The following is a 14,701-nucleotide window of genomic DNA, read 5'->3' as shown; positions in this document are numbered from 1 at the left end:
GATCTCCTGACCTCGTGATCCGCCCGTCTCGGCCTCCCAAAGTGCTGGGATTACAGGCTTGAGCCACCGCGCCTGGCCTCAAAATTCTTATACTTGTTAGTTTGGCTGGGTTTACAATTCTACAGAAATGTTTTCTTCATTATTTTGAAGGTCTTGCTCCATTGTCTTCTATTTCCAGTATTGCTGTTGAGAAGTCTATTATAATTTTGCAGTATTTGTAATAGACCTATATATTTTTTTACTTTGGAAACTTTCAGGATCTTTTCATTGTCCCCAGGTGTTACTTAATTTCACAATGTTGGGCCTTGGTATGGTTTCCTGTTTTTTGTTTGTTTGTTTGTTTGTTATTGTTGTTTTTATAGAGACAGGGTCTTGCTCTGTTACCCAGGCTGGAGTGCAGTGGTGCCATCGCAGCTCACCGCAGCCTCAACTTCCTGGGCTCAGGTGGTCCTCCTGCCTCAGCCTCCCAAGTTGCTGGGACGACAGGTATGTGCCACCATGCCTGGCTAATTTTTTATTTTTTGTAGAGATGAAGTCTCACTATGTTGCTGAGGCTGGTCTCAAATTCCTGGTCTTTAGTGATCCTCCCAGCCTCCCAATCCTAAAGTGCTAGGATTACAGGCATGTACCACCACACCCAGCCTTCTTTTCTCATTTATTGTGCTTGGTGCTTGACTGGTCCTTTCAATCTAGAAATGTGTACTCCTTTCTGGGCAGTTTTTTTCCTATCATTTCTTTGAGAACGCTATCTCTACATTTTCTCTGTTTTCTCTTTCTTGCACTTCTCTTAGATATTGGATCTCTTAGATTTAGTTTCTACTTTTCTGATCTCTTTCTTCCTATTTTCTATTTCTTTGACTTTTTATTCCACTCTGGGAGATTTCCCTTCATTCTTAGTGAATTATTTCATTTGGCTATTAATTTCCAAGGTCTCCTTTTGATCCTGTAATTGTTCCTTGTTATAGCCTTTTATTCTTTTTGTGTGGATTCACAGCCCATCTCTAAGAATAGGAATTAAATTTTATCAAGGTTTTCTTCTTCTTCCTGCTTTGCCTTTGTTTCCTCCAGATTTCCTTTCTCTAGTGTGTTTGTTTTGGTCTGTCTTTCAGGTAAGACACTTTCCTCAAATTTCTAGTGAGCCATGGCTATCCATTCATATTTAAGAGGGAGGCACTAAAAGCCAATAGCAAGTTGTATGTGCATGGATTTCTCTTAGGCTAATCAATTTCCAATAAAGAACTCTTTTATTCTTTTGCCTAGAGTTGTGTGGGCCTAGTGGTGGTATGCCATAGTTCTAGTAACCCAGAGAAAATAAGGGAGTTGAAGTCTCTCCAATCATAGACAGACTTTTATTTAATCCCTGTCAGCAGTATGGTACTGCATCCCTGCTATTAGCTGTGTCCAACCTGTTAGGTTCGGCCTCTCTAGAAAGGAAGCCTCTGTTCCACTCTGTGCCTCCGTGGTACGTATTGGCTTGCTTCTTCTTGATATTTGTCCTGTAGGAGTTATATTTTAGCTTTTTCCACTCTGGACGTCAGTTACTTCTTATCCAGCTGTTTTCTTCTTCCAAAAGTTTGTTGATATCTCTCAACTGCTCTCCTCGTCTCTCTTCGTTCTTGTTGATTTATACCTCCTTTTTTGTTCATTTTCATGGGATTTCAGGAGGGAGTAAGTTAAATATGTAGCTCAATTGTCCATATTAACAGGACATACAATGCAGGCATACAAGGTCAAATGTATTTTGGCTTTTCCAGGATAAACAAAGGATTACTGGTAAGGCTGAGAAGTGCTTCCTCCTTTCTTATACTCTTGCCTGGAAACATGGGGATATGTGTTCCCCCACTGTATTTCTTTCTTCCTTTTTTTTTTTTTCTTTAACCAGAGAGGGGTATATTTATTTTCTCACATTTAAAAAAAAAAAAAAAAAAAAAAAAAAAGCTGAACATAAGTAGTCTGGGGCACGTACAGCAGCAAAGGCCCAGGATCCTTCCTGCTTTCTGCTTCCTTGGCCTTAGGGTGTGAATCTTGTCCTCATGCTCTCAAGACAGCTGGCTGAGCATCAGCCATCACATCCACATTCCGGGCAGGAAGAAGGCAAAGGTGAAGGGTATTGCACATGTCAGCTGAGCTCCCTTTACAGGGTCTTTCCTGCAAGTCTCTCCCGACACCATCCACTTGCATGCTACAACTGCCCACCCTGGGCTGTGAGGGAGGGTAGGACATGACTTTTGTCTGCCCGCTTATCAGAATTGGGCAGAAGCACTGGGATTCTGTTAGTAGGGAGGAAGGATAATAGATGCTGGGTTAACAATTTGCAGTCCCCACCACAGCCAGGACTTAGGCAGGGGTGATCCCCACTAAAAGCCAAAGGTTTCATGCCTGGCTGTAGGGGAGAGGTGCTTGGGCTGGGGTCCTGCCTTGTCTTAACAAATATGAGGCTCTTGTTAAATATTTAACCCTGTGAGGGTGGCTTGTGGCCCACGTGCACCCTAATCAGCTGCCTGACATGCCTCAGCCCACTTCAGGGCTTCCAGTTCACCCTGGGGCGGGGGAGGCCTGGGGCATGCTGTTTTCACACACACACTCCTAGTTGATTTCTTTTTCTTCTATAATTTATAAAATTAACACTGCACTTATTGGAAGACATGAAAATCCAAAGATGTGTAGAGAAAAAGTTCACCTCCCTGTGCCCCACCCCTGACTAACCCATGTTAACAGCCTGACCTGCTCCCAGGGGATTCTGGGATCCTGGAAGGTCCTTGAGAAACTCAGTAGTCCTAGACCAGTGCTGGGGGTGGTGGGAGGATGGGCTGGGGAGGGAAGGGGGCTCCTCAGCAGGCCAAGCCTTGGTTGCTCAACCCCGCTGACACCGACTACACATGGAGCGAGGAATGTGCCGAGGGCTCAGCCGCGTGGGTGGTCCTTGTGGCCTCTGCCACTGCCCTGGGCAGTCGTCACTCAGCCACGTCAACAAGCGACACTGGGGAGGCAGGCCTGGGCCACCTGAACCTTCACTCAGTCCTGGTTGACACCTCAGGCCTGGTCGTTATCTGGACTTTGGCTGCAGGGCTTCTGGGCAGAAAGAGCAGATCCAGTTGGCTCGTCCTAGCCATGTGCTCCCAGAGCAGCCTGCCCAGGGATCTGGAGAGCAGCAGTCGGATCCTAACCTACTTTGCACCAACAGGCAGGAAAGGGCGCCTTGAGTCTGCCACTCCAGGGTTTCAGAAGCAGGCTGCCCTGAGGCTTTCCAAATTTCACAAGGGCTCCTTCTAAGGCCTGGGCTGTGTCCAGATGTTGGACCACGTGCAAAGAATGGAGGCCAAGTCCAGAAAGAGGAGGGCCCTCCCCCATGGGAATGCGCATGTGGGAAGGGCGCATTTGCCCCTAGATCCTAGGCTGGATCTAGGCTCAGGAGGCTAACCCCTATGGACCAGCCCACCTGTTCAGCCAATGGGCAGCCACAGCAAGGGCAGAGGGAACAGCAGAGGCAGCCCATGTGGTCACAGGTCCCATGGGCTCCAGAGCTCTCAGCTCCAGGCACCCCTGCCTCCCCTGCTTCAAGCCTATTGGGGGCACACTTCCTGCTGTGTCTGGTCACTAACCTCTGCCCACACCACTAAAGGTCCGTAGCTAAACTCTCCTTAGTTGAATCCTCTACTAACACAAAAGGAAAAAGCCAAATCTCATCTCACAAGACCTTTATTTGAGGTGCACCATGCATGGAGCCTTGCCCCAAATGCGTGGTCATCACATTCAGGAAGAGGCAGACATCCCCACAACAGTCACATGCTGAAGCTTCTGTCTGCAATGTCTGGTGGCAGAGTTCTCACTCAGCAGACCTGTATCATCATAGACATCACCATGTTATCAGTCCCTGGACTGGATATTGTCCTCGGGTTACAGAAGGGGTTGCACATCACATCTATGTAGGAGTTGTGCAGCTTCCAGAACATCCTGTGGATTTCATTGTCTCAAAGAGCTGTGTTGGAGGGATTCACCACCATGACAAACTTCACCTTGGAGATGGTAGTGTAGCTCTGTCTGCGTAGCTGGTTAGGGAATGCACTTGTAACACAAGGACTGCTGGGACAGCAGGTAAAGAACCTGCCAGCTGAGGGCCCTCTGTGTGCCCTCACTTTGGAGAAGTCTGACAACCTTGAATCACAGGAAGTGCCCAGGCTGGGCTGGTCCTGCAGTGACCACACTGGGTGCATGCCTAGATACTTCGTTGGGGGCAACTGGTGTTTACTGGAGAAACAAAGGGCAGGCAGCTAAGCCTTACCCAATTCAGGCTCCAGGAACCGAGCCACTCAGACTCTGAGTTTCTATGTGCACCTGGGATGCCTCACCCTCTTTATGAATCAATGCCTGGTCCAGAAAGTTAACTGCAAAACCAGAGACTTCATAAATAAGGCGGACCTCCTCTGTAGAGGCCATGTTGTCTTGTAAAATAATGGCTACTGGCACATGTCACCATGGACAAGCTACATTACTGCTCTTGGAACGTCTTTGAACTCCATCGTCTCAAGTGATTTGTCCAAAGGGACTGGTCGAGAGTTTCTAGTGACTTATGAGGCAAGACCTTGTAGTCCTCTGTGGGGTAGAGCAGGCCCAGATAGAGCTCCCTCTGGTTGACCAGGGCCTTCCCCATTGAGGAGATCTTCTCATCCACCATGTCCAGAGATGTGTGCACCATGTATTGGAACCTCAGCTTGTTCTCCGTGGGGGTGCTGCGGATGTAGAGAGGGTAATTCTCCTTGGTGATCACCGGGATGCATATCGCCGTCTTGGGAGGACCAGCACTGGGTGCCCCGCCCATTGTATTTCTAACTCTACAAAGGGGTGCTAGTAAGGAGCTGTAGCTGTAGTAAGAGATCTAGTCCTTTTCCCCATGGCATCAAATATCCTTGATTAAGTTAAGAAGAAATAATTTTTTTTTTTAGACGGAGTCTTGCTCTGTCACCCAGGCTGGTGTGTAGTGGTGCAATCTCTGTGCACTGCGACCTCCACCTCTTGAGTTCAAGCGATTCTCCTGCCTCAGCCTCCCAAGTAGCTGGGATTACAGGTCTGCGCCACCATGCCTGGCTAATTTTTGTATTTTTAGTAGAGACGGGGTTTCACCATGTTGGCCAGGCTGGTCTCAAACTCCTGACCTTAGGTTATCTGCCTGCCTCGGCCTCCCAAAGTGCTGGCATTACAGGTGTGAGCCACTGCACAAGGCCTGAAATAAATTCTTAACGTAATCAATACCTTTTACTCACATGTGAATCACCCTTTTTTTTCTCTAAGAGATAAAAGCTGTTTTTAATTCAATTATTTATTTATTTATTTAGAGACAAAGTCTCACTCTCTCGCCCAGGCTGGAGTGCAGTGGCGTGATCATAGCACACTGCAGTCTTGACTTTCTGGGCTCAAGTGATCCTTCCACCTCTGCCTCCTGAGTTGCATGGTATTTTTCCTGTCACTTGTAAAGAATTGCCAGAGAAAATAGGGGAGGCATAGGGTCTGATTAATGAAGATTACCATGAGTTGTAGTAAACCAGGACTTAAATTTTTGAATAATTCCCCCTTGTGGAGTTGGTAAGACAATTAGGGACTAAATGTGGTGATATATAATGAAATAGAAAACTATTTTTCACCTAACAGGATTGGTAATAGTTTTTTTTTTTTTTTTTTTGAGAGGCAGTCTCGCTCTGTCGCCCAGGCTGGAGTGCAGTGCCGGATCTCAGCTCACGCGAAAGCTCGCCTCCCGTGGTTTACGCCATTCTCCTGCCTCAGACCTCCCAAGTAGCTGGGTACTACAGGCGCCCGCCACCATCACCCTGGCTACTTTTTTGTATTTTTAGTAGAGACGGGTTTCAGCGTGTTACCAGGATGGTCTCGATCTCCTTGACCTCGTGATGGCCGCCCGTCTCGGCCTCCAAAGTGCTGGGATTACAGGCTTGAGCCACCCGGTGCCCGGCCGGTATTAGTTTTTTTAAGTGTAGCAATATCAAATGTTGACAAGGGTACAAGCAAAGTACTCTCATACTTAGCTGGCAAGAGTGGAGTAGCCCCTTTGGATGACAATTTGGCAGGTCTATAAAAATTGAAAATGTATACCCTCATGACTCTGTAATTCCCACTTCTCTCTACCCTAGTAAAACCTTGCACATGTGCACAGAAGGCATGTACCAGAATATTTCATTATGGCAAAAAAAACAAGGCAGATCTATATATGCTGATATAAATAAATCTCCATGACTAATTAAGTAAAAAAAGGCAAGTTACAGAATAACATATATATATATAAGTCTATGTTTAACACATTTTAATTGCTATAAACACGTGTGTGTGTGTATATACTATATATTTACTTACATCAATTACATATTCTAGTAATGGATATTATGTGATATGTAATATATAATACATTTATTTAATATATAATCATGCACCAAATAATGACATTTCAGTCAATGACAGACTATGGATACAATGATGGTCCCATAAGATTATAATACTGTATTTTTAACTGTACCATTTTTATGTTTAGATACAAAATACTTACCATTATGTTATAATCACCCACAGTATTCAGTACAGTCACATGATATACAGTTTTATAACCTAGGAGCAATAGGCTATACCATATAGCCTGGGTGTATAGTAGGCTATACTATATAGATTTGTATAAGTGTATACTATCATGTTCACATGATGATGAAATTGCTTAACAATGCATTTCTTAGAATGTATTCCTGTTATTAAGTGACATATGACTGTGTATGTAAATGTCTAGATATGTAATATTTGAATATGTAAATGTCTAGAAAAAATGGAAGATATGCATCAAGCTGGTAACAGTGCTTGCTTCTGGAGGGGGACTGGAATTTTGGCAGGGGTGAGGCAGTCAAGGGAACTTGACCTTTATATGTATTATCTATTTTTTTATATAAATATATTTATATGTTACTTCTATAAGTAAAAATATAGAATATATTTTCTATGTTATAAGTATAGATGAATATGGAATATATTTATCATATAAAGAATATATGAATATACATACATACATACACACCCATGTTATTAGTGATTTTAAATATGCAGGGTAGGCTAGGCGTGGTGGCTCACGCCTGTAATGCCAATACTTTGGGAGGCCGAGGTGGGTGGATCACTTAAGTTCAGGAGTTTGAGACCAGGCTGGCCAACATGGTGAAACCCTGTCTCTACAAAAAATACAAAAATTATCCAGGTGTGGTGGTGGGTGCCTGTAATCTCAGCTACTTGGGAGACTGGGGCACAAGAATCCTTTGAACCTGGAAGACAGAGGTTGCGGTAAGCCGAGATCACACCACTGCACTCCAGCCTAGGCGACAGAGCAAGATTCTGTCTCAAAAAAAAAAAAAAAAAAAAAAGGTAACTATAAAGATTGATTTTCATTGATTATACTGAAGTGACTGAGTACATTGCTTGGAAAACAGCTCTAGCCTATTTAGAAAGCATTTAGAAAGCTTCTCTGATATAGCCCCACCTAATCTGCCTCTGCTTCTTTGTGTCAGTCTAATACTGGTCTAGGGTCTGCATATAATCTTCTTCGCTGCCAGCTACTCATCCAGTCAGTTTTCTCCGATCTTTTTTGGTTATGAGAATAGGATGGAATTTGGATTTTCCACTGTCAAACTTCAGTTTCTAGACTTCTTTTTCTAAATGCTTGCAGAACTGCAGTTGTTATTGAGTAGATAAGTTTGAAAGTTCTGAATATAAGAATATTTGTGCAGCTCTTTACAGTTTACAAAGTGTCTGCCTTTTTATCTTATTTGATCTTCCCAACAACCCTGTGAAGTAGGTGCTATTATTAATTATTGACATAGATAGGGAAACCTTTGGGAGTCCCTAAGAGCTCCCCTAGATCGAATGACTCACTAGGAGGACTCACAGGACTCAGTATATAGTCATACTCACAGTTAAGATTTATGGGGCTGGGTGCTGTGGCTCATGCCTATAATCCTAGCACTTTAAGGAGGCCAAGGTGGGAGGATCGCTTGAGCCCAGGAGTTCAAGACCAGCCTGGACAACATGGTGAAAACCCATCACTACAAAAAAAATACAAAAATTAGCCAAGTTGGTGGCACACTCCTATAGTCCTCGCTACTCAGGAGGCTAAGGTGGGAGGATCACTTGAGCCCAGGAGATAAAGGCTGCAGTGAACCATGATCATGCCTCTGTACTCCAGCCTAGGTAAGAGTGAGACTCTGTCTCAAAAGAAAGAAGAGAGAGAGAGACAGAGAAGGATGGGGAGAAGGGGGAGGGAAAGGAAAGGCAAGGCGAGGCGAGGCGAGGTGGAAGGAGGGAGGGAGGGAGGGAAAAGAAAAGAAAAAAAGAAAGAAAATAAGCAAATGAAGGGCCAGATGTGGTGGCTCACACCTGTAATCCTAGCACTTTTGGAGGCAGAGGCAGGAGGATCACTTGAGCTCAGGAGTTCAAGACCAACCTGGGCTATACACACACACACACACACACACACACACACACACTATATATATATGATATAGTATATATATACACACATATACATTCATACACATACACACGTATATAAACTCTTTTCTGAACAGAAACCAAAACTAAAAGATGAAGTGACTTTCCTTAAAGATACTTATTAAGTGTGGCAGTCAAGATTAAAACCCAGACCCTCAGATTTTAAACATTTCCTACTACGTAATTTTAATCTCCATCAAATCAAGAATAAATGTTTTCAGCGTGCAATCGAAGTGGTAAAATTTAATGCATAGTTCCTTGAGACATGGAATGCTGAAGTGGTTTTTCTTCCTGTGCCATGTAATGTCTTCTTTCTCTTTTACCTATAACCTTTCTAGGATAACATAAAAGAGCTAGAATTAGAAGTCATCAATCTGCAAAAGGAAAAGGAAGAATTGGTTCTTGAACTTCAGACAGCAAAGAAAGATGTCAACCAAGCCAAGTAAGATTAAAGTTAATAAATGTTATTTCAAGTCCCTACTATGTGTGAGGAGCTTTGCAAGAAATAGAGAAGTAGAAGTCCCATGTACTGCCTCTAAAGATTTAAACCTAGTTATGAAGAGGAAACCTAAACACAAAAGTGGTTAAATAATTGCAATTTTAAATAGCGTCTCAAGTTGACAGTAAAAGAATGTCATAACACAGCACATGATTAGTAGCCAAATAAATTTCTTAGACAGTAATTGTGTTAAGAGTCCAGAGGCAAGAAATATCAATTCAGGCTACCATGATCAAGGAAGGCTTTGTAAAAAGCGCTTGAGCTGGCTTTTGAAAGATTATCACATATACTAGATAACAGCAGTTTCTTTGTCCCTGCACTAATGGTAAATTAGCTTGTGAATGGAATTAATGTCCAGGCTAGTGATTAAAAAAATCAATCTAGCCATCTCTTACCAGTTAAGAATAAAACCAAAGCGGATAACCATAACATCCTACTCTCCTTTAGACCTCTGCTGTATGGGCTATGCTACCTTCTTTTTACTCAGTGACTCCATTTTATCTCTCGGTTGAGTCTAAAGCTCATGTTTGTAAAAGTTATGCTGAATGTTTACTTTCTATCTCAGACTTCTATAATAGTCATCAGAATTCTTCATAGCTAAAGTGAAGTGAAATGCCTTCAAAGAACCATTTTGATGCAAAAGGGGCGGCGTATATTGAGGGAGTTGCATTGCTGTGTACTAAAAGTTGTCTTACTCTTTGTATTAAGCTCCTATTATTGAGACAGGTTTGGTTGTTTGGGTGGTATTCTTTTTTCAAGATGGCTATGTGACTAGTCACCTGTTTTGTATATGTCAGGATTGTAACTCTGGGAGTCTAGTATTATGCCTTTTGAAGTCAGGCTTTGCTGCTGGTAGTCCTCACTTCTACAGCATCTGTGTTTAGGTTGAGTGAGCGCCGCCGCAAACGTCTCCAGGAGCTGGAGGGTCAAATCGCTGATCTGAAGAAGAAACTAAATGAGCAGTCCAAACTTCTGAAACTAAAGGAATCCACAGAGCATACTGTCTCCAAACTGAACCAGGAGATACGGGTAATAAATTCTCATCCTTGCGTTTACCCCCATTGGAATTTACAAACATAGGTATTCCATTTAGAAATACACCAGAGGTGTTTTCAGGTGAGAAAATAGCAGGCAGGGCAATCATTTCAAGTGTGTGAATTTCCACAAATGCCCCTTTTGCAGAACATTGTGCTAGTGGTCATCTAGGATCTGCTCAATAAAACCTTGCTTTGACATTCAAAATTTAATGTTAGAGTCTCTGAAACCAAAGAACAAAGACATCTCCATGCTTAGTGGTTATATCCTGATCACTTTCCATGATCACGCAGCATAATTTCCTGAAGTAGTAACAAGATGACAGACACCTAGAGAAAATTCTCAGTTATTGAATATTCAACTTGTGGCACCAACAAAGTGGTGGTTACAGGCTACTTGTACTGAAACCTTTAGAATACAGTGGTTGCTAGGTAGATTTGTCCTGGAGGCTTAGATGTTTCCTTGAAATTTCATTTGTATACAGTGAATTTAGGGCTGGATTTAGCTTGTAGGTACATTTTTCTTACTATCTTCTCAGTGTTCACTTGTGTAGTCTATACTTGGAAACCCTGTGCAAACATAGCAAGGGTATTGTAAGCCTAATCAGAAAATCTGTTGGGGACCGCTTTCCCAGCCTAGTTCTGGCTTTTCTCTCTTCTTAATGGTAAGTCTGTCCATCCGCACCAGCCTAGAATAAAGTGCAGATGACTAATACTTGTGCTGGTTTTGTTTTATAGATGATGAAAACCAGCGGGTACAGTTAATGCGTCAAATGAAAGAAGATGCTGAGAAGTTTAGACAGTGGAAGCAGAAAAAAGACAAAGAAGTAATACAGTTAAAAGAACGAGTAAGTAACTAAAACTTCTTGAAGGCCTAGCTAATAAATGCTTCTCTGAGCTGACTAACAATTTTGATGCTTCTCTTCAAATACCTCATGTCTCCAAAAGTGTGACATTTTCATGAATTTAACAACTTTGTATTAAATGTCTACTATGTCTATTATATTCAAGGTACTATCTACTAGGCACTGTGAGAAATAGAAAAATTAGTAGTATATAAGCTCTGCCCTTGAAGAATGTCTTATCTAAAGGAGATGGTAAGACATAAGCATGGATTTCTCAAATACAAGGAAGAAAGAGATTTGGGCTATAAGAAGAAAATACCAAAGTAACTAAGAGAAAGGAAAGCAAATTTGCAGTTGGAGTGAAAAGATGATGGCTGAATAGGCCCTGAATAATAGGAAGGGTTTTGATAGAGATAAGTACAAGCTCCAGATAGATAGATCAAAGAAATAGAGATGACAACTTTGTAGGCATAGTCAAGGAATGGCAAGTGGTCCAACTGGGGTGAAGTATAGTAGTGGACCATTCCATTGGAAAGGCAAGTCGAAGCTGGATTATTAAAGATCCAAGAGGTTTGAACTCATTTTGTTAGTAGCATAAAGATTTTAAGTGTTTTAGAAAGTGTTATCAACACAATACCGCTTTAGAAAGATATATCTGGGAATAATGTATAGAGCAAACTGTAATATTGAGAAACAGAGGCCAGAACAAGAGAAGATATTGTATAATCCAGAAGAATTATAAGGGCCTGAATATACATCTGACAACAGAGCCCCCCAGAATGTATGAAGCAAACACTGACAGAAATGGAGAGAGAAATAGACAAATCAACAGTAATAAATATTTGGAGACTTCAATCCACCTCTTTATTTTCTTTCTTTTTTAGAGATGGGGTCTTGTTCTGTTGCCCAGGCTGGAGTGCAGTGGTCCAGTCATAGCTCACTGGAGCCTCAAATTCCTGGTCTCAAGCAATCCTCCCACCTCAGCCTCCTGAGTAGATAGACCTACAGCTGTATACCACCACACCTGGCAAATTTTTTATTTTTTGTAGAGATGGAATCTCACTATGTTGCCCAGACTGATCTCGAACTCCTGGGCTCAAGAAGTCCTCTCACCTCAACCTCCTAAAGTGCTGGTATTACAGGCATGAACCACTGAACCCAGCCCCTACTTTAATAATGGATAGAACAATAGGCACAAGATCAGCAAGGATATTGAAGACTTCAACAATATAATACCTAGCATGTTCATATCTACATTCATAAGAGATATTGGTCTATAGTTTATGTAATATGCTAGATTATACACTATACCTAACAGACATCTATAGACTACGCCAACCAACAACAGCAGGATATACAGTCTTCCTAGGTGCACATGAAACATTCTCCAGGATAGACCATATGCTAGACCTTTTATCCCTCAATAAATTTAAAAGTATTGAGCCAGGCATCGTGGCTCACGCCTGTAATCCCAACACTTTGGGAGGCCAAGGTCGGCAGATCACCTGATGTCAGAGTTCGAGACCAGTCTGGCCAACATGGTGAAACCCCGTGTCTACTAAAAATACAAAAATTAGCCGGGCATGGTGGCATGTCTGTGATCCCCTGTATTCAGGAGGCTGAGGCAGGAGAATCGCTTGAACTTGGGAGATGGAGGTTGCAATGAGCTGAGATCGTGCCACTGCACTCCAGCCTGGGCAACAGAGCAAGACTGTCTCAAAAAACAAAATATTGAAAATAATACAAAATCTGTTCTCTAACCACAATGGAATAAAATAAAAAATCAGTAACAAAAATAAATTTGGGAAATTCACAAATATGAAGAAATTAACATAATCCTAAATAAATAATGGGTCAAAAAGGAAGTCATAGGGAAATTAAAAAATACTTTGAGATTAATAAAAACAAAGATACAACATACCAAAACTTATGGGATACAGCTAAAACAGTGTTTGGAGGGAATTTTATAGTTGTAAATGCCTATATTTAAAAATGTGAAAGGCTCCTGTAGTCCCAGCTACTTGGGAGGCTGAGGTGGAAGGATCACTTGAGCCCAGGAGTTCAAGACCAGCCTGGGCAAAATTGTGAGACTGCATCTCAGTTTTTTTAATTGAAGAAAGATCTTAAACCAACAACCTAGCCTTCCATTTTAAAACACTGAAAAAAAGAGAGCAAACTAAACCCAAAGCTAGTAGATGAAAGGAAACATTAAAAGATTAGAGTAGAAATAGGCTGGGCACGGTGGCTCACGCCTGTAATCCCAGCACTTTGGGAGGCCAAGGTGAGTGGATCACCTGTGGTCGGGAGTTTGAGACCAGCCTGACCAACATGGAGAAACCCTCTCTCTACCAAAAATACAAAATTAGCCGGGCATGGTGGTGCATGCCTGTAGTCCCAGCTACTTGGGAGGCTGAGACAGGGGAATCGCTTGAACCCGAGAGGCAGAGGTTGCACTGAGCCAAGATTGCACCATTGCACTCCAGCCTGGGCAACACAGGTGAAACTCTGTCTCAAAAAAAAAAAGAAAAAAAAGATTAAAGTAGAAATTAATGAAATATAAAATAGAAAAAAAACCAGAAAATCATTGAAACCAAAAGTTGGTCTTTTGAAATGATCAACAAATACTGACAAACCTTCAGATAACCTTAATAAGAAAAAAAAAGAAAGAAAATTTAAATTACTAAAGTTAGGAATGACAGAGGGAATATCACTACTAGTCTTGCTGGAAGGAAAGGATTATAAGGAATTACTATTAACAACTGTACGCCAACAAATTAGATAGCCTAGATGAAGTGGACAAATGCCTGGAAAGACAAAAACTACCAAAACTGACTCAAGAAGAAATAGAAAATCTGTATAGACCCATGACAAGAAGTTAAATTAGTAGTTTAAAAACTTCCCACAAAGAAAAGCCCAGGCACAGATGGCTTCACTGGTGAGTTCTATCAAACATTTTAGGAAGAAATACCCATTTCTTGGCCTGGTGCTGTGGCTCATGCCTGTAATCCCAGCACTTTGGGAGGCTGAAGTGGGCAGATCACCTGAGGTCAGGAATTCGAGACCAGCCTGGCCAACGTGGTGAAACCCCGTCTCTACTAAAATACAAAATTATTCAGGTGTGGTGACACACACTTGTAATCCCAGCTACTTGGGAGGCTGAGACACAAGAATTGCTTGAACCCAGGTGGCGAAGGTTGCAGTGAGCCAAGATCACACCACTGCACTCCAGCCTGGGCGATAGAGTGAGATTCTGTCTCAGAAAAAAAAAAAAAAAGACAGAAATACCCATTTCTCAGAAACTCTTCTGAAAACTATAAACAGTGGAAACACTTCCCAACTCATTCCATGAGGCTTGTGTTCCCTGATACCAAAACCAAAGACATCACAAGAAAAGAATACTACAGACCAATATATCTTAATATAGGCATGAAAATCCTCAACAAAATTCTAGCAAACTGAATCCATCAACATTTAAAAAGGATGATAGGCTGGGCATGGTGACTCACACCTGTAATCCCAGCACTTTGGAAAGCCGAGGCGGGCAGATCACTTGAGGTCAGAAGTTTGAGACCAGCCTGGCCAACATGGCGAAACCCTGTCTCTACTAAAAATACAAAAAAGAAAAGTTAGCTGGGCATGGTGGCATATGCCTATAATCCCAACTACTCGGGAGGCTGAGGCATGGGAATTGCTTGAACCCGAGAGGCAGAGGCTACAGTGAGCCGAGATCATGCCACTGCGCTCCAGCCTGGGCAACAGAGTGAGACACTGTCTCAAAAAAAAAAAAAAAAAAAAAAAAA

General features: G+C 42.3%; 1 protein-coding gene and 1 pseudogene across 1 annotated transcript in view; one reads left to right on the top strand and one right to left on the bottom strand.

Annotated features, from left to right (window-relative positions):
* The window catches only part of KIF4A (kinesin family member 4A), a gene marked incomplete at its 3' end in the record, with an annotated part of 103,927 nt that overhangs the window by 72,387 nt on the left and 16,839 nt on the right, over positions 1-14,701 (top strand). Inside the window, exons 14-16 of the mRNA XM_017867037.1 lie at positions 8,862-8,965; positions 9,907-10,058; positions 10,801-10,904. Of these exons, the coding sequence (XP_017722526.1) occupies positions 8,862-8,965; positions 9,907-10,058; positions 10,801-10,904 (360 nt within the window). The remainder of the gene's footprint in view (positions 1-8,861; positions 8,966-9,906; positions 10,059-10,800; positions 10,905-14,701) is intronic.
* LOC108526326 (trafficking protein particle complex subunit 2-like protein) lies at positions 3,831-4,777 on the bottom strand (annotated as a pseudogene).

The sequence above is a fragment of the Rhinopithecus bieti genome, unplaced genomic scaffold (assembly GCF_001698545.2).
Source record: "Rhinopithecus bieti isolate Rb0 unplaced genomic scaffold, ASM169854v2 scaffold_3714, whole genome shotgun sequence".
NCBI lineage: Eukaryota > Metazoa > Chordata > Mammalia > Primates > Cercopithecidae > Rhinopithecus > Rhinopithecus bieti.
The sequence above is the reverse complement of the archived record's forward strand: the minus strand, read 5'-3'. Positions and strand labels throughout refer to the sequence as shown.